This window comes from Arctopsyche grandis, chromosome 9 (genome assembly GCF_051622035.1).
Source record: "Arctopsyche grandis isolate Sample6627 chromosome 9, ASM5162203v2, whole genome shotgun sequence".
Lineage (NCBI taxonomy): Eukaryota > Metazoa > Arthropoda > Insecta > Trichoptera > Hydropsychidae > Arctopsyche > Arctopsyche grandis.
The window spans coordinates 12,562,980-12,583,865 of NC_135363.1; the positions used below are offsets into that span (position 1 = coordinate 12,562,980).

Consider the following 20,886-nt stretch of genomic DNA (forward strand, 5'->3'; position numbering starts at 1 on the left):
ACACAACCAATATCAAAACAATAATTTCCCCGTTACGAATTTGACGTATTTTCCCTTGATGGACATATTTGTGTATTGGGTCGCGTGCTTTGTCACTCAATAAAATGGCGAATTATAAAGAAGTGCACAAAAGTCAATCAAGCTGTCAACGTACACCGTCGTACTTCAGCACGTCCGATTAGTCAACGCTGACGTGCGGCTGATGTGATGATATTTGACAGGGGTATCTCACTTTCTGTCGTAAAGTGCACAATATTTTTCTTGCTATTTACCTATTAAGTGTATTTCGCGTTTACAAATTATCATATTGATTTTGTCGAATGCTTTGTATTTTTATCGAAACTATTTTTCAACAGATTTGTGTTGAAATGTAGATAGGATATATGTATTTAAATTTATATACGGAAACTAGTTGTTTATCCCTGAAGGAGACGATTGATAAAGGTCGTAAAATTACATATTGAAGACGTTTTATGCAGTCTGCGAGGGCGTTAGCAGACAACGGATCCACTGGTGACAGCCACCTGAACTTTATGCATTTTTTAAATGCATTTTGATTGACACCGACGACCTTTGAAAATACCTTGACGAGTGCACCCTATTTAAATTTTCATCACTGTGGAAACTCAACAGAATTCTGTTGAGTTTCCACAGTGTAATATAATACGACTTTTTAAATACCACTATCATTTGTAAAATAATACAATAAATTGATTTAAATAAATTTGTGCACATAAACATAGGTACTTTCAAAATTATTTTTTTCGTTTATCCTGCTGTTGATTTTTAATTCAAATTTAGTCATAGATGGGTACCCTTTTGTGCAGTGAAAGTGTAGTAGCACATGGCGTGCACACCACAATGCATATTATGTAAAATTGATTATTTATTCATCGAAAGCTATGTTGTTTGTCATTGAAACATTTCAATATAGCTGAGCGATTTTATACCTTATGAACTGTTTGCCTAGAATTTGAATTTCTATAAAACTTTATAAAATCGATTCATCCCTTTTTCGCGTTACAACTTGTCTATTGTAGGTTTTTCTATGCTTCTTATCGAAAAGGTGTTTTTTTTTTTTTGTTGCATTAGATTCTACCGTGTGGATGATAAGTGTTAAATAAAATAAAATATTCTATGTATGAATATATATGTACTTAGATAATTATGAAATAAAATTTTATATTTGCGAGTGTGAACATTTAAACTGGCCATTAATTACTATAAATGAGCCATTATAATTGAAATTGGCATAATTTCCCATTTCTTCATTTCGAGAAACTTTAAATATAATATTTTGTGCTAAACAATATTTAAAAATACTGGTGGCCTTTCATACGTTTATTCTGCTTTTCCAAGATTCTGGACATATCGAATTAAAAGAAGTGATAAAAATTTGTGAATTAAGTTAAACAGAAATAAGGTTTTTGAACTGAAAATTGGACTTCCGCCACTTTCAAATAGCACATACATATACATATGTCTGCAGATTTTTTTCACAAATTATTATGAAGTTTTAGTGAGAAACATTTGTATGTTTGTAACCAAATTTTTACTAGATAAAGAATAGATAAAGTTTTTTGATCATGTAAAAATTTAATCTCGTTTTTAAATGTTTTCATTTTTGGGAATAAATAAACAAGTAAGATTTAAAATATTGTCAGCTCAACTAAAACCTCAGTTTCGAGGCGTTTCATTTAATGATTATTAATAGTTAAATATAACGAAGAGAAGAAAATTAATTTACAAATTTTGAAAACACCCAGTGTTTCATAGTTGGATGTCAAGCACTTATGAAGTTTAAAAAAAAGTTAAAGAAAGTAGTAAGAAAAAAAAAGAATGGAAGACACAATAGTCTTGTAAAGAGTTTCCGTTCGGTATGAAGTTACAATTGAACACACATTGCTTGCCAAAAAGCCAAAAAACGTCAAACTGCTGTACCATATATCGAGATTTTATAAAAAAAATTACAGCGACATATTTTCGGCATACATACATGCATATTTCAATGTATTTTTTATAAGCTTTTTATTTGAAGTCACTTGAAAAACAGCACAAAACTAACAAAATGTTAGTAGATTAGCCATTTAAAATCAGCCATTCGGTTGAATTCCGATTTTTATACATCTAAGAATCCCAATAATAACTCAAAAGATTCATATTGAAACTAGTTATTATGGGTGTTTTATTAAATTTATTTGAAAATATGATAGATACATATGTATGTACATACATACAAATATGGAAAAAGTAGCAGAAACACTGATTCAAATTCTTGTTATGTTTCCACACAATCGTTCGATTGCATTCGAAGACGAAAGGTGAAAGCAGATGATGTACTTTTTTGCATTTTTAGATACCCTTTTCAATTTAGCAGGTAAAGTCCGACAAGCCTTTATGCACACATGTCGACATATGCAAAAGTCTACCCTTGAAATTGTTTGCACATTGCATTGTGTCCGGTCAAAATAAATGCATCTGAAAGCGACAGTTGCGTTGCAAACTGCATCGAAAAACATTTTCATTCGACTGTAAATAATTGATAGTTTTTATTAAATAGATACACCGACATTGTGCAAGTAGGCACATAATATATCATAGTTTCCATTTTGAAAAGTTTTGAAAATTTAGATTTTTTTTAAGGTATATTTACGTCGTTGATGATCACACGTGCTCGTTAGTAGGTTACCAAGTGTGAACAACACTTTTTATGGGAAACGGGGAGTAGGAAGTCCACCGGCTAAGAGTAAAATCTGGTCGCGGAAATACCTCGAGGTCCAGGGTACGATCCCGTGAGACTCGGGTTCATTAGTGGCTATCAAAGCTGACAGTGTGTGTTTTTGTATCATCACTCCCTCAAAGTCCCGAGAGACATTGAAAGGTCGCTACAAACCGAATGGAAACTCGTCCCACGTCTATCACTAGAAAGATTAGAATGAAAGCACACAGTAAGTAATATAGATCTTATACATAGATAGATTCCAAATAATCTTAGACAACTTGACCTTCATAAATAAACAGTAGAGTTTTAACGAATTTCCAATTAAAAAAATCTTGTATATACAAAACTCTTTCTCCTATCAACGCTTCAACCAAATACTCGATTATCATCGAGTCTAATTTATCATAAAGTATCTGTATCATTTATCATGTTCTCATGTTCATGTTCATGTTCATTGTATCATGTTCTCAAAAATATTCTTCCGCTAATAGATTATGACACTAGATCATGAAAACGTGATCAGTGATCGATTCTGAGTTCGAATCCGTCAAAATTTCGAGTTCGAACTTCATCTATTGTTACTACGTACATAGATAAAGTGAATATACTGCTAAGAAACGAAAGTTTTAGAAATTTTAATTTTGAACAAAGGATTTCTGGAAACCCATTGGACGACAGCACTAAATAAGTATCCAAAAATTGAAGTAGGTATAATAAAATGGAATAAAAACCATAAAATATCTATTAACGAAGTTTAAAATCAGAGTTCATTTACCAAACTCTGGATGATCCCTAATTTGTATGAATGATGTTGATGCGAGGATCGGAAGACGTTGTAAGACGGTTTGTTGAACAGGGCTGCAAATGCGCGGGCCAGCGTGCCAATTACGGGTCGGGATGCCAATTACTGGGACACATTCGGCATGCCGCTCGGTGATTTATGACACGGCGTGACTCTCAAAAAATGGGGAGTCGTTTCCTGCCGCCGCCACTGGCCCATATGGACAGAGGCGGCGCGTAAAAACAAATTAATCGACGAGAGAGCGACCAATCACTAGCGCAGTTAGTATGAATTCAGATGCGTTCATCATAATTCATGGTTAAACAATATTTGTTCTCGTTTTAATGGTTTTGGTATGGACACACACGATTTCTCGGAATGTTTTTTCTCCTTTTTGAAAGTTAGATAGTTCGACTACCGATTTCTTTTGTGTTAAGAAACGTGTGCTCGAGCCGATGATCGATTCTTTTGCGTTTTTTCCGAGTCATAAATAACGTCCATTGGCACTTATTACCCTCTTTGTGTGACGGACGACAGAAAAAACGATCCTGGACGTTTTGTCACTTGAAATTTGACCATACTCAACTGCAGCTGGCTTTCAGATGTGGGCATTTAGAAAAATAAAAAAAAATTGCAAGGATTATTCGGTTTCTGGAACAATACTAGATAAGGATCTATGAACTTTCCGAGAGACGATTTTCAGTACAAAAAAGAAAACAAGTGAATTATTTTCTTTTTTGTACCAGTATATGTAGTTAAAGGTATTCATTTACTTGCTTAGATACATATACCTAAGTAGGTATACAAGAAAATATCGAATTATGATTATAGGTAGATAAAGTGAATACTAGTAGATGTACTGTTGTAGATACTCGTTACTAGTAGTATTACTAGTAGAATACTCTACTCTTGTGGATACTCGTTATTAAAATTCTATTTTTTTTATCATTGTACCTACTTGTCATTGGATCTCAAATCATCATACAATCGTTTGAAATTCCTCGGCACAATCTTTTTAAAAGTACTGAAATATGTAGAAGCCGAAGAAGTAAACTAAATCTACCGCATTCATATCTTCAAATGTGCTTTCATCCCTTTTTCCTAGAAACCGGACAATTTTGAAGAACTTTCAACATTTTTTTCATCTGTGGACCATTTCATGCATGCGGGAGGTTATTTGTTCAATAGAAGGGAGGAAGAGAAAAAACGGCAAAATGTGCAAACCATTCAAACGTCTCCCAAAAGACGGACAAGCGCAAAAAATAAAGATATGCTAACCGTACGAAAAAGAAATTGTCTCCAATGTATGTAAGCGTATTCACATATGTACCTATATACATACATATGTATGTAGGTATCTACATACATAATTTACGAATAATAGAAATGTTTTATATTTAATTAAAGCTGTTTTGGTAGATATCTACACGCCGACCAAAACATACGTAATACCGGACCCGCATATAATCGATGAGCACATTTACTTGTTAATTTAATATCAATTTGTCCAAATTGATTTTTATTATTATCATGTCAAAATCTGTTTAGAAATTTCCCACTCAAATTTTATCCAATTATACGCATTTTATTTACGAAAATACAAAATTTTTATATTCGTATTTAATATTAATATTATTACCATGTGGTGCTCACTGCACATGGAATATTATATTTTTATTTGTATTTATTATTTTTTTTGTTTCACTATACTGCTTTCTTGTTTATATATTATTCTGTATGTGTGCAAATAAATAAATATCTAATGTTCATCGCCTAACAATTTAAATAAATACATAAGATCTTCGAATATGAGTAATGTCAATATAAATAAAAAATACTAGTGTTTTTACCCGGCTTCGCTCAGTATTTGAAATATAAACCGCTTAAACATGGCTAATCTAAAAGTAAACATTTTATTACATTTATTTGAATAGTTTTACTTTATATATGTAAATGTATTTGAATATTCATTTATTTTTTACTAAATTGAACGTCACGGATTTTACGAACCAAACAAATAAACAAACATACATACAAAGTCTCTTTCGAAATTATACATTAGACTAGTGGTTTTACCCGGCTTCGCTAAGTATTTGTAATATAAACCGCTTCAACATGGCCAATCTAATAGTAAACATTTGATTTCATTTATTTGAATGGTTTTATTTTATTTAAATTTATTTGAAAATTCATTTGTTTTTTTTTTTTATTAAATTGAACGTCACGAATTTTACAAACCAAACAAACATACAGTCTCTTTCGAAATTATATATTAGATTAGTAAATATGCTCCATTTTCAACATTTCTATTTCCATGTGTGCTTTAATTTATTTAGTTTTGATTTTTAATGTTCGAAGTGAACGAGACCTAGAAGAGGAAAAAATATTCCGGAAATGGGCGCAAAGACCAGAAGTGCATACACACCCAAAAAAGAGGGGCACGCGTTTTTGTACCCGTATAGAGGCGCGCACGTGTGTCGTTGCAGTTGAGATGCATTATTGGTTTATTTTTGAGGACGCGCCCTCCCCTCGAATCGTTTTTATCGCGGCTCGCGCTCGCTTATAAATAGAAAGTTTTTTATTCAGCGGGTTTTTAAATCGGAAATTGAGAGGGGAGAAATCGGACCAATCAGAAGCGACAACGGCCGATGCTTTTTTATCGCACGGCAGCTCGGACCAATCACGTGCAAGCATACCTTTTCTAGGCTAAAAAACAAGAAGCGCTTTTTAATGCTGATTGCGCAATGGCGCATGCGTCCACCAATCAAACGCGAGTTTTTTCGCCGCTTATCGTTGAGGTTTCTCAATAGTTTATTTTAAAGAGAAAATACAATCGATAGCATTCAACGTTGCATCCACGATATTGTCTTCTTGTATGTATGGATATATGAATCGTGAGACTTTCACAGATGTGTCATATTTGTCGTACGAAACACAATATCTTGCCTCCCGTAAATAAGTAAAGCTAGGAACCAATACCTCAAGTAAATAAGAGCTAATTCGTTTTCTCTCAAGCAATTTTTTTCTTGCTTCTTAAATTTGCTTATACGTAGTTATATAATTATATACTTATATAGAAACAAAATTGACAACATTTTCAAATAATTTAAATATAATAGTGGGACATTCAATGGCTAGATTTCATTTAAGAAGTGACTTTTTATAATAAAAATATCTATATACATCGAAGTTATCTTCAGCTTTGATTTTGTTTATATGCATTATCTCCAGCAAATATTGACGATGTTTGCTGGCGCAGGTATTAAATAACCAAATACATACATCATCTATCCACACATTCCTCCACCCTACTGTTTTCCATTACTGCTCGATATCAAAAGAAAAATTTAGGCGAATTTTCGTCGTCGGAGTAATATCTCGAATAATGGAGTGCTATTATTTATATAGAATAGAACAAATAATTGTTTTGTCTTCGATTTTCTTTTTTAATTAACAGTGGTAGGTGGTCACTTACTGCCTACTCAGTGGAGTAATATTGATTGCGTACACGTTACTTAATCATCCCGACGAGGAATCCGAATGATTAAAGCACCGTAAGTAACGTACGATATTAATTAATAGTCGGGTACGTGTACGGTGTGAGGTGAAGGAGCGTTCGAAGCGGGTGGAAGACGTGGGTGGACGCTTCATATCCTCCCCCCCCCCGACCTCCTCCTCTACAAATCCACGCTAGGGTGGTTGGGGTGGAAAGTGGGCACGCCATAAAAAATGAGCGAGGGGTCGCGCCGCCATTTTTTCGTTTTTTCTTCGCGATGCCCCCCTCTCAGCCCGTTCTTAGCGCGCCGGTGTAGTCTCCGTCTCCATGGAAACTGCCTCAACCTCCCCTTATACACCCCCTACATATCTTAGTATTCGCCACCCTCCCTCGCCGTCCTCCTGCCACCTCGGCCAGCCTTTCTCTTTCGCGGGAGCCGTAAAAATCGGTGAGCATCTCAAAATGTTCTCATTTTTTATTCACAATAATTTGGCAAGTTGGTGGAGAAAGGTGATTTTACGACCAAATGCTACATATGCACATACTTAAGTAGATCGATACATAGTAAACATGAGTTTAAAACTTCTTTGCCAAAATCAAAAATTTACTTTGTCACGATTCAAATTCTTAAGTTTGATGATATGTACGGAGTACATTTATTTTTATTTTTACGACATCTATTGTCAACATTGTGAACAAGTATTATTAATGGCCAATTACAAACATCGATCATCAAACATTACAATCACCATAGAGTCATTTATGGACAATTTTTTTCAGAGTTCTTAAATATCAACAAATTATGAGATGCTTTAAACTAAAATTTTCCGAAAAAATAGGACAGGATTGCCAATTTGTTGGAACCGTTTCCAATGAATAAAGAATAATTGGCAATCTCTGTTAGGAAACGATCGTCCTTGGAGTCACATATCCAAGTTCTGGCCAGCAACAAAGCCTAGAATAGAACCTGTGACCATAAAATCGAAAGCATTACATGCTTACCACTGATATATGTTGCTGGTTAATATAGGTTTATAGTTAATACAGTTATATATAGGTTTGTACTAGTTTCAAAGCCAATATACATAGGTATGTATATTTATCCAAATAGGAAAATCAGTTGTTGAAACAAAAAAGTAAAAGCGAATGTTAAAGTCAGCATTTGAAACTTGTAAATGTAACTAACGAGGAGAGATAAACGGAATACGCGGGCTAGAAGTATGACAATGGTGGTTGATTTACCTAGTGGTAAGAGTAAAGAAATTGAAATGGCAATGGGCGGGTCACGTAACTAGAAGTGCGAACGATAGATGGACGGAAGTAGTGCTCGAATGATGATGAGGTGGTTGAGAGTTGCTCAAAACAGATACGAATGGAAGTGTGTTGGAGAGGTCTTCATCCAGCAGTAGGTATATGACGAACGGCTGCGAATGATGATGATGATGAAATGTACCCAACTAAGATCGATACTAGCAGATCTTGGTACAATGCGAATGACGATGATGATGAAATGTACCTAACTAAGATCGATACTAGCAGATCTAGCAGTATGGTACAAACAGACTTGAAAGCTATCGATTTTTTTTGCTCGATGAATGTATAGATACCTACTATCTCAATAAATACAGACATACCTACTTACATATGTATATTAGAGCAATTAAATTCATTCATTTCTTAAATAAACAATGATATAAGTATCCTACCTAATTATACATAGATGCATACATAGATATTTCAAACCTAAAAATACAAAATAAAATAACTTAAATCACTAGACACACACTTAATTGTGTACAATAGAAATTTAAGTACATATCGTTATTTTTAAATTAAAAATATATCGTATGGGTATACCAAAGTCAAATTCAGTGTTTGGGAATCAGCGTGAAATGTACTAGGTAAAACCTTGGATGGAGTGTACCTCTATGTATGATTTCTCGATAATAAAATAAATGTGCGGACGCGTACACTCATTCCAGTGTAAAGCTCTGAAACAAAATACTCCAAAAATATAAATAAATATAATTTCACCGCCATTGACCATCATTTTTTTTATTTATTTCATGCTTCATATACTTATATAATTCAATTCGTATATTTATATAGTTTAAATAGCACTGTTTTACTTTATCTATATCCATAATGTTAATATATGAAGTTTTCTGATCAATTTGACTAGCTTTTGACTTTTTAAAATTCTCTCCATCTACATAAGTATTTTTCCTATAGTAAATAAATAAACACAAACCGACTTAATTTACTAAAATATATTTATGAAATAAAATTGCATACATCTCTTCTCTTACGATTCGTTATACGTTTTCTGGTCGTTTTGCAAGAAGCAAGAAGGGGATAGGTTTAAGTATATTTATAAGGCATCGATTCCTTTTTGCCTCCCCCTTTCATACTCTAGCAGGGAGAGATTGTGGTCGAACAAAAAAATGCGTTTGGGAGAAAGCCCCACACTGACGTTTTATTGATATTTTCACATCGAAAATCTCTTCGTATCCATACATGTATTTATTATATACTAGCTGTATTACCCGGCTTCGCTCAGTGTTTATAATATAAACCGCTTAAACATGACTAAGCTAATTTAATTAAAAAAAAAAAAAAATTAAAAAAAAATTTAAAAATTAAAAAAAAAAAATAAAAAAAAAATAAAAAAAAAATCAAAAAAAAAATTAAAAAAAAAATAAAAAAAAAATTAAAAAAAAATTAAAAAAAAAATTTTTAAAAAATCAAAAAAAAAAATCAAAATTTTTTTTTGCCTTCTAGGGCTTCGCCCTCGGCGCCCCCCTAAGCCTTTGCCTTCTAGGGCTTCGCCCCTCCACGCCCCATGAGCAATTGCCGTTTAGGGCTTCGCCCCCCTTAGTTAATGCCTTTTAGGGCTTCGCCCCTCCGCACCCCCATGATTAAATGCCGTCTAGGGCTTCGCCCCCCTTAGTTAATGCCTTTTAGGGCTTCGCCCCCCGCGCCCCCAAGATTAATTGCCGTTTAGGGCTTCGCCCCCCTTAGTTAATGCCTTTTAGGGCTTCGCCCCTCCGCGCCCCCATGATTAAATGCCGTCTAAGGCTTCGCTCCCATGATCAGTTGCCTTTTAGGGCTTCGCCCCCCACGCCCCCAAGATTAATTGCCGTTTAGGGCTTCGCCCCCCTTAGTTAATGCCTTTTAGGGCTTCGCCCCTCCGCGCCCCCATGATTAAATGCCGTCTAAGGCTTCGCCCCCATGATCAGTTGCCTTTTAGGGCTTCGCCCCCCGCGCCCCCAAGATTAATTGCCGTTTAGGGCTTCGCCCCCCTTAGTTAATGCCTTTTAGGGCTTCGCCCCTCCGCGTCCCCATGGTTAAATGCCGTCTAGGGCTTCGCCCCCATGACCAGTTGCCTTTTAGGGCTTCGCCCCTCCACGCCCCCATGATTAAATGCCGTCTAGGGCTTCGCCCCCGTGATCAGTTGCCTTTTAGGGCTTCGCCCCTCCGCGCCCCCATGATTAAATGCCGTCCAAGGCTTCGCCCCCATGATCAGTTGCCTTTTAGGGCTTCGCCCCCCGCGCCCCCAAGATTAATTGCCGTTTAGGGCTTCGCCCCCATTATCAGTTGCCTTTTAGGGCTTCGCCCCTCCACGTCCCCATGGTTAAATGCCGTCTAGGGCTTCGCCCCCATGATCAGTTGCCTTTTAGGGCTTCGCCCCTCCAAGTCCCCATGGTTAATTGCCGTCTAGGGCTTCGCCCCCATTATCAGTTGCCTTTTAGGGCTTCGCCCCTCCACGTCCCCATGGTTAAATGCCGTCTAGGGCTTCGCCCCCATGATCAGTTCCTTTTAGGGCTTCGCCCCTCCTTGCCCCCATGATTAATTGCCATTTAGGGCTTCGCCCCCCTTAGTTAATGCCTTTTAGGGCTTCGCCCCTCCGCGCCCCCATGATTAATTGCCATTTAGGGCTTCGCCCCCCTTAGTTAATGCCTTTTGGGGCTTCGCCCCTCCACGTCCCCATGGTTAATTGCCGTCTAGGGCTTCGCCCCCATTATCAGTTGCCTTTTAGGGCTTCGCCCCTCCAAGTCCCCATGGTTAATTGCCGTCTAGGGCTTCGCCCCCATTATCAGTTGCCTTTTAGGGCTTCGCCCCTCCACGCCCCCATGATTGAATGCCGTCTAGGGCTTCGCCCCCGTGATCAGTTGCCTTTTAGGGCTTCGCCCCTCCGCGCCCCCATGATTAAATGCCGTCCAAGGCTTCGCCCCCATGATCAGTTGCCTTTTAGGGCTTCGCCCCCCGCGCCCCCAAGATTAATTGCCGTTTAGGGCTTCGCCCCCCTTAGTTAATGCCTTTTAGGGCTTCGCCCCTCCGCACCTGACTAAAACATGACTAAACATGACTAAGCTAATTTAATTAAAAAAAAAAAAAAATTAAAAAAAAATTAAAAAATTAAAAAAAAAAATAAAAAAAAATAAAAAAAAAATCAAAAAAAAAATTAAAAAAAAATAAAAAAAAAAATAAAAAAAAAATCAAAAAATAAATTTAAAAAAATCAAAAAAAAAAAATCAAAATTTTTTTTGCCTTCTAGGGCTTCGCCCTCGGCGCCCCCCTGAGCCTTTGCCTTCTAGGGCTTCGCCCCTCCACGCCCCATGAGCAATTGCCGTTTAGGGCTTCGCCCCCGTGATCAGTTGCCTTTTAGGGCTTCGCCCCTCCGCGCCCCCATGATTAAAAGCCGTCTAGGGCTTCGCCCCCCTAAGTTAATGCCTTTTAGGGCTTCGCCCCCCGCGCCCCAAAGATTAATTGCCGTTTAGGGCTTCGCCCCCCTTAGTTAATGCCTTTTAGGGCTTCGCCCCTCCGCACCCCCATGATTAAATGCCGTCTAGGGCTTCGCCCCCCTTAGTTAATGCCTTTTAGGGCTTTGCCCCCCGCGCCCCCATGATTAATTGCCGTCTAGGGCTTCGCCCCCCTTAGTTAATGCCTATTAGGGCTTGCGCCCCATGAGGCTGGGCCCCCCGGGCCCCCTTCGGGGCCCCATGAGGCTGGGCCCCCCGGGGCCCCTTCGGGGCCCCACGGGGCTGCGCCCCTTGTGGCGCCCCCTTTTGAGCCCCATGGGGCTGCGCCCCATGAGGCTGGGCCCCCCGGGCCCCCTTCGGGGCCCCACGGGGCTGCGCCCCTTGTGGCGCCCCCTTTTGAGCCTCATGGGGCTGCGCCCCATGAGGCTGGGCCCCCCGGGCCCCCTTCGGGGCCCCACGGGGCTGCGCCCCTTGTGGCGCCCCCTTTTGAGCCCCATGGGGCTGCGCCCCATGAGGCTCGGCCCCCCGGGCCCCCTTCGGGGCCCCACGGGGCTGTGCCCCTGTTGGCGCCCCCTTTTGAGCCCCATGAGGCTGGGGCCCCACGGGGCTGTGCCCCTTGTGGCGCCCCCTTTTGAGCCCCATGGGGCTGCGCCCCATGAGGCTGGGCCTCCCGGGCCCCCTTCGGGGCCCCACGGGGCTGCGCCCCCCGGGCCCCCTTCGGGGCTGCGCCCCTTGTGGCGCCCCTGGCGGGGCCCCATGAAGCTACTCGCCTTGCGCCCCCGCGGGGGTGAATCCATTGAAACGAAAAAAACAAATCGGCGCCCATGGATCGAAAAAAAAAAATCGAATCACGTGTTCGATGACGTCACCGATCTACGGACGACGAAGACGACGACGACCAAGGATATTTACATATTTACATACATACAAAGTCTCTTTCCAAATTATAGATTAGATAATATCTTCTACAACTGTAAGACTACCTTTATATATGAAGGTACAATACATATCTACAATAATAATATGTACATATACGCAAGAGAATCAAAAGCTTTCTCAAGATGAAAATTAATTTCAGAATATAGTACGTACCTACATATGTATGTACATATGTAAATATATAGTCTTTACACGAATAGGCACTGTTAGACTTTATTATTTTCATTCTACTTACATATAGCTGTAAGTACGTATTGAGATGTAAAAATGTGAATGCATTCATGAAACTGATTTATTTTATACATTTTTATGACCCGCATCCTTATTTGTTTGTTTTACGAGTTAATCCAAACTTTTGGACCACTCAAGAGCGCACACATAAATCGTTTAACGTTCAATTTGAGTATTTCGTATTCTTACTTATACATAAATATATTCAACAGTACAAAGATTCGTTTTTCCTCAAACAACAGAATATACAAATGTTAGATATTATCATCAATTTTCTTTTTATCCATATCATATATACATATGTACCTACCGATAGGTACCTATATATGATATAAAATATGAACATACCTACATATGTATGAGTTGTATCTATCCGCTATAAGGTACATAGATATATTGTTAATTTACCTAGGAGACTTTCACGGCACGCCACTGATACATACATACATAGTTTGTCCACGTACGGCTAAAATTCAAAAATTCAAACGCGATATTTCAATATGAAAATGAGTGATATGGGTCATTTTTATAATCACCAGCACAATTTTAACATCAAATGTAATTGAAGGGACGACAAAATCAACAACAATGTTTGTATTTTAGGTTCTACTGATGAAAACGAGTAAGTACATAGGTATCACGAGCACGAGAGCGGTCGATACTTTTTTCACCAATGCATAAAAAACACCCCCTCAGCGGGAGACTCGGAGGGGGTGGGAGGACTTGTTTTTTTCGCGGGTTGGGGGTAGGCGTCCAGTTTGACATTGCGTAGGACATTCGACGAGGGAAGGGTCGCCATGGAAACCGAGCCCTCCTCCACCCCCTCCGAGGACAGATACCCCCAGCCTCACCCCCTCTGCTCCTCCACGGCCAGGTTCACCCCGAAAAAGAGCACTAAAAAGGAAAGAAAAAAATACACCGAACCCGCCTGAGGGTGGTTCGGGAGGGAGTTTTTATGTGGCGCGATATAAACCACCCTCCCGCCCACACTACGCCCACCCCTCGTAATGATAGCGATATAATCTCGCAAAATTTCACTATATATAAGTATGTATGCGTATCGCAATATATATTATATATATACATATAATAATATGATTGCATTACAGTATTATATTCGCACATTGCAATTTAAAACTATGAATGCCATAAGTAATACAATAGTAGCTTTAAATAGAACTGTAATAATGCCAAATTGTATTGTATTTATTTATGTATGTAAATACCTATCAGTGGCGTGCTGTGACTTTTAAAATAGGGGACTAGGTATGGACAAAAAAATAAACATGCCTATATAAAAAAATATATTTTTAATTTGTTCTGAGTGAATCATCTCGTGATCCGAACCCCTTGCCGTAATTGTACCCAAGAAGTTATGTGTAAATACATATGTACTATTTTAACCAAAAAATGATTTTAATAGATATGTACAAATCAGATCATTCTTAGTAAAAATTACATCAATGCTTGAAGAGATTAGTAAATTAAAAAATGTTTTGTCTTCGACGGAACACCTATGTATATGTATGTAGTATACATATAACAATTCGTCAGTCCCGCGAAGGGAATAGAATTGAGACGGCGAGTCCGTGCAAGCGAACGACGCGACGGACCATATCACAGTTAGTCTTCTGCGCTTAATGGATTCTTTCGCATAAAAAATGGTTCTTTGTTGTTAATTTATTAGAAAAACCATATTTTTTGCTCTCTTGCTTTGATCTCTGCTGTTGATCTTGGGGTTGCTTTTGGGGAGTGATCTAAGGTTTTCCAATCACATTGATTCTGTGTGTTGCTCGGTTTCAAGGATGCTAAGGTTTGTTTTTCGCAATTCCTGGCATTACTATAATTCTATTGTTTTGAGGCTGGTGAGAAGTATCATGGAGTACGCATCTATGATCTGGAGTCATTCGGCCAAAGGTCAATCTATTAAGCTTGAGCTTATCCAAAGACGCTTTCTCCGGCTTCTTTATAAGGAGCAGTATGGGACTTACCCATATTTATTTCTTTCTAGATTTGCTATGGCTATGGTAGGCTTCACTTCTCTCGAACACAGGAGGAGTGTTGCTCTAATCAAGTTCTTATGTTCTATATTTCGAGGTTTTATCTCATGCCAGTTTATTCTGGCGGAGATTAGCCTTCATGGTCAGAAAAAAATGATCATACCTATTTCATATTCCTGAGGCAAGAACCGCGTCATATTCTAATTCTCCCATTCCTTGAGGCCTCCGTATTTTATACTCACTGGATGGTGCCATTAACATTTTTCATATATCTTTTCATTCGCTGCACCGCTTCCTCGGTTAACTTAAATTGTTGATTTCTGGATGACTATGCCTTGAGTTATAGTCATTTGATGATAAATATATTCATATACATATGTATGAAAAATATAAAAAATTCTTTAATGTAAAAAATAAAAATTTTAATTTTAGAAAAATTTAAGTGTAATTAATACATCTAATTGTAAAAAATATATAATAAAATGTACATATGTAAATTTTAATGGCATACATAAACTTGAATATTATATTAAAATTTATTTTAATCTGATTCAGTATTTTTCAATTAAAAATTCAAATGTTTTAACAATTAATATAGATAATTGATCCGTTTCTATGTACATATATCCACTTTTTACTTTATCTTAATGCCAACTAATATTTTTTACCATTGCCATGTTAGCGAAGTGTTTCTTTCAATAATTTTCAATTTTCTCAAGAAAACAAATAATAACGAGAAGAATTTTTATTTCCATATATGTACATACTTGTATTTTATCAGTACAAAATAGGAAACCATTTCAACAACTATTAGATATCTAAAATCCTGATAGTAGACGGTAAATCATTTAAAAAATAAACAACTGCGTAGAAACTAAAAAAAGTTCCAACAACCAAAAATAGAGAAATTCAAATAATTACTAGTTTTTACAATGTGAATCAAGATCTCTCAACCCATTTTAATTACGATAATTTCTCAACTTTTTACATACATATGTATGTATATATATCTACCATTCTTTGTTAATATTAAATACCCATATTCATATGGCCCTGGGGACACATATGTACATATGTACATAAATCCTTACAGTTTTAGTAATGAAGCAATATTAAATTAGATAAGTATTAATTGAAAGACATTTTGACCCCCCTCCCCCCATTTTTTTGTATGACGTCAGTTTGTAGAAAGCGTCGAAGTCGCACTAAACAGTGATCGTTAAATTCTTTAATAAAATAAAACTTGGCATTAAAAAATAAATGTTTCATTATCAATTTATCGCATTTTTAGTATCGCGAGCGCTATACTTAGATAGGGTGTAGCCAAAAGTTTCGCTTGTACGTATTACGTATATGTCGTGGGAATTTTTAGTGCTCGATTCCAACTTACGACCGGGATAACATTTCCAAAGAGAACGCGAAATGGCTTATAAAGAAATTATGAGGTCGTATAAGGCGAACGGCCGCGTTCGATCTCAGCGCAGTCGCCATTTTTTATGGTGATTTTTGACGTATCCACACCGCGTCGTCCGCCATTTTGCTTTATACATTGTCGTAGTCGGTAATTCTTTTTTATGCGTCGGTTTTGTCTCTGCTGCCATTTGTCCCCTTTTTGTTTTACGACTATGATTTATTTTTTATGGCGAACGAATTCACCTCCTGCTCTTTACCCCCTTTCCCTCACTCTCGGTACTTTTCCCGTACCCCTGCGGACCAAACCGGGAGGTCAGTAGAGGTTCATTGAACAAATATAACGAGCTAGTCGAGCGCCAAGGCCAAAAGCGAAAAACAACCCTTATGACATGTATAATAAATAAAGAAATTCCGCCGTTATTAGCTAAGAACCAAGAATTCATAGGAATGTAATGATTAAAATAAAGACGTAACTTACGAATTGTATGTATGTACGTGCGAATTACTGATGCTTGAGACACATGGCTCAGATTACTGATAAAATATGACAATAAACTTAGGTAGTGAGAGACCGAAAAGTCTAATTCCAAACAGCAACAGAGCTGGGCGGTTAGCGTATAGGGCTAACACATAAGGGGTCACCGGTTCAAGCCCTGACCCAGCGGTATTGCTGACAATTCCTTAGATATATGAGCATCAGGTCGATTGTTTCCAATCAAGTTTGCTAATTTATCAGATTTCATTATTGAAACGGTCCCTTACCAAATTACTACCTATCCATACAGTATCCATATCCATAGTCGTACATATGTACGACTTTGGCCACAGGTGTTGCCTTGGGGAAACCTGTAATGGCACCATGGTAGATATTAAAACAAAGTTTTATCACTTTTGGAAACGTATGATTCAGAAAAATCCAAATTGACCAAATCTTTCAAATAGACAATAGGACAACCATCTACACTTTGAAAACGTTTCATTGTGAAATCAAAACGATGATTAAACTATTGCTTAAAATTTTCAGAAAAATACTAGGTACTATTTAATTTTTAGCAGACTATCCCTAAAGCTGTCAGCTAAATTTGGATTATCGTAAATAAAAAAATAATCTCAAATATCTACATACTATATTATTCATGATGACTATAATAATATTAGCCGTTATATAGGTATTTGAAAGTGGCGGAAATTCAATTTTCAATTCCAAAAACACTATTTCTGTTTGACTTAATTCACAAATTGTTATCACTTCTTTTAATTCGATATGTTGAGAATCTCGGAAAAGCAGAATAATCATATTACAGGCCATCAGTATTTTTAAATATTGTGGAACGCAAAAAATTAGATATATTTAATGTTTTGCGAGATATTTCTCTAAATAAAGAAAAGTGGACTTAAACCAACTTCAAATATAACGACTTATATGTAGAAATTAACGAGTGTGTACATATCTACTTGTCAATTAGAAAAAAAAATTATTAAAATATTCATAATTTTTTGTTGACTAGTAAAATAATGTTTGATATAAAATTTGCGACAGTACATACAGTCAAATATAGGTGATTATTTTATTGCACATTTGTCACAATAGGTGTGTAGATTTAGATTTTTCAATGATTCTTCGCCGTAAAAATTATTTACAATGTATACAAAGACAAAATATGAATTTTATTCATGGTTAGTTCGCTATTTTGGCGAACAAAAAAAGATGTAGGTATTCATGAAATACCTCTACTTCAGTGGCGGGCGGTGACTTTTCAAACAAGGGATGCTGTCCCTTGTTTGAAAAAAAAAACCGACCAATTTATTTTTTAAAATTTAATTTTATTCTTCGTTCCTTTTTACAAAATTCATCGATAACCGCATCATAGAATTTTTTATTGTTTTTTAAATTTGACATTATTTTCTTTTCGATTGCAATTAAAGCAAGACCAGAGAGTCTTTCTTCACTTTGACTACTTCTGGTGAACGTTTTAATTCTTTTCATAGTCGAAAATGATCGTTCAGCCGATGCGCTCGTGGAAGGTATCGTACAAATTAATTGTATTAAACTAAATACTTGTTCCAAAACGTCTATTAGATCATCTTTCACAATTAATTCCTTTACGTCATTTATAGATTTCAAATGAAAATCTTGCGTTGAGTACATGTAAATTAATTCGCTTTTTAATTTCATAAAATCAAAGTATTTTCCATAAGTTAGGTGGAGTGATTTAAATAGGAAATCTGGAAAATTATTTTCATATTCTTTAAATTTTTTGACGTTAAAAAATTCGAGAAATTTTGAATTTTCGATATCTCGAAATCGATTGGTTGTATTTACTGAAAGAGTTTCTAAAATTTCAGAATAGTGAAGCTTATACGTTGTTTTCACATCTTCTTCACATTCAGCATATTTTCTTTTTCTATTAAAATTTTTAGTTATTACTTTGTTCCACAATGAATCAAAATCGTCTTTTTTGTTATCTAAATATTTTACAAATTTTTTAATTTCACTTACGCAATACGATATGTCAAAGGTTTTTTTTTGTAAAATTTCAAATAAAAAATCTGCCGAATTAAATATTGCAGAAAATAAATGCAAATTGAAATTGAATTCAAACTCTTTTAAATAACGATGAAGGACTTCAGCATTTATGACAGCATCAGTATCCCATTCGTCTTCGTCATTAATTATTTGATTAAATATTTCCATTAATTCTGTTTGATATTCTAATATCATATTTAAAATTTTGCTATTGTAGTTCCATCGTGTAGGGGCAGCAGTGGGAAATCGTTTTTTTATTTGACAATCGAGAAGGGAAATTCTTCTTGAAGACTTACAAAAAAAAGTTGAAAATGACAACATACGGCTGAAAAAACGTTTGCATCCGGATATATGTTTAACAGATTGCGACAAAACTAAATTCAATCTGTGAGCGTAACAATGGACAAATAAAGAATTAGGACAAATATCTCGAATTTTTCGTTGCACTCCATTATGCTCCCCGGACATTACAGCCGCTCCATCGTACGTTTGTGCAATTAATTTGTCCAAACAACCAAATTCTTCCAAGGTCTCACGTATGTGCTGAAAAAGAGCATTAGCTGTTCTATTGGGACTAACATCGACAAATCCAACAAATCTCTCCTGAATTTCATTATTTTCATCTACATATCTAAAAATAGTAGATAGCTGAGCTTTGCGACTGATATCTGTAGATTCGTCCACAATTATGGAAACAAATTTTGATGCACGTATTTCAGTTTTAATCTCATCTAGCAAGACTTTTGATATTGCGGATACCAAGTCATTTTGTATATGGTTCGATAGTCCAGTAAACACCGTAGAGTTATCTAAATGAGTTTTCAATTTTATGTCTGATTCACTCAACAGATACAGCAATTCAATATAATTCCCTCTATTTTCCGATTCCTGGTGCTCAAAATGTCCTCGTAAAGGTTGTTCTTGTTTTGCTAAAAAATAGATCGCGCTTATTAATTTCGACAAAATGTATCTATTTGCAGTAACTTCTTTGTTGTGCATTTCAATATTTGCTTTAAATTGAGCACTTAAAAAATTTTCTATACGAGGTCCCTTTCCAAATTTTTTAAATTGAGCAGCAGAACATATGTGAGCTTGAGAACATTCATGTCTCTTGCGCGATTTACTTAAATTGTTTAGGTCAGAAAATCCAAATTTACTCCAGACATTCACTTCTTGAGAAAATAAAATACATGGCCAACAGAATAATTTCGTTAAGTGAGCACATCCACAAATCCATGAAATTTTTTCGTATGTTTCTGTGTTAAAATACCTTTTAAATGTTTTTGTTTTAGACTGAATATTTAATATTGGTGTGGGTTTGGGGCTCTTAACAATAATCTCCTTTTCATTAAATGGGAGAGAAGCAAATCTTCTTTTCAGCACATTTTCAATTAAACAATTGCAATTATTATTGATCTCGACGACAAGTCCACTCTCATTGTTATTTTCGATATCCATATTAAAGGCAATAATGAAAACTCGTAAGTAGTGGAACAGTAAACTAAAAATAAAGTTAGACGAAACTAATTTAAATGAAAACTTAATTCAAAAGTAAAAAATAGCCAACTTACAGTATAAATGATTAACTTCGTCTAAAGAAATGAATCGGCTAGCTTTTTGATAAATAACTTGGGGCGTAGCGTGCGGAAATATCGATCAACAGCGGCTTCCAAGTGAAACTCAATAGATAAGCAAACAGAGAAACCGAATCCACCGTAGAGGTTAAACAAGTGTCAACGCGTCCGCGCGAATAAGACAGCCTCATAGTGCGCATGCGCAAATGGGATCGGTCGCGACTCCGAATCCATGACGCGCGCGCACTTCACTCAGCGTCTACTCGCCAGCGTCACTCGCCTGTGGCCGGCCTATGCGAATGCGGCCTATGCGAATCCTTAATAAAAATTATCAAAAGATCCTATATAATGCATCATGTAACAAAAAACACGTGATATGTGAAATATATATCATATACTACATCATAATCACGTACATCACTAAGAATACATCGAAGCGA

General features: G+C 36.6%; 1 protein-coding gene across 1 annotated transcript; it reads right to left on the bottom strand.

The window, feature by feature from the left end:
• Positions 1-17,394: 17,394 nt before the first annotated feature.
• LOC143917279 (zinc finger MYM-type protein 1-like) lies at positions 17,395-20,624 on the bottom strand. The gene is made up of 3 exons (XM_077438762.1): positions 20,444-20,624; positions 18,453-20,373; positions 17,395-17,421 (listed from the first exon to the last, which is right to left on the bottom strand). The coding sequence occupies exons 2-3, from the start codon at positions 20,328-20,330 to the stop codon at positions 17,395-17,397; spliced, it is 1,905 nt and encodes a 634-aa protein (XP_077294888.1). The 5' UTR covers positions 20,331-20,373; positions 20,444-20,624.
• Positions 20,625-20,886: the final 262 nt, after the last annotated feature.

Coding starts and splice junctions, on each gene's coding strand:
- LOC143917279 (XM_077438762.1), bottom strand. CDS start 20,330: ATGGATATCGAAAATAACAATGAGAGTGGACTTGTCGTCGAGATCAAT. Junction 17,422..18,452: donor ATTTGAAATCTATAAATGAC/GTAAAGGAATTA, acceptor ATCCAAATTTAG/CTGACAGCTTTAGGGATAGT.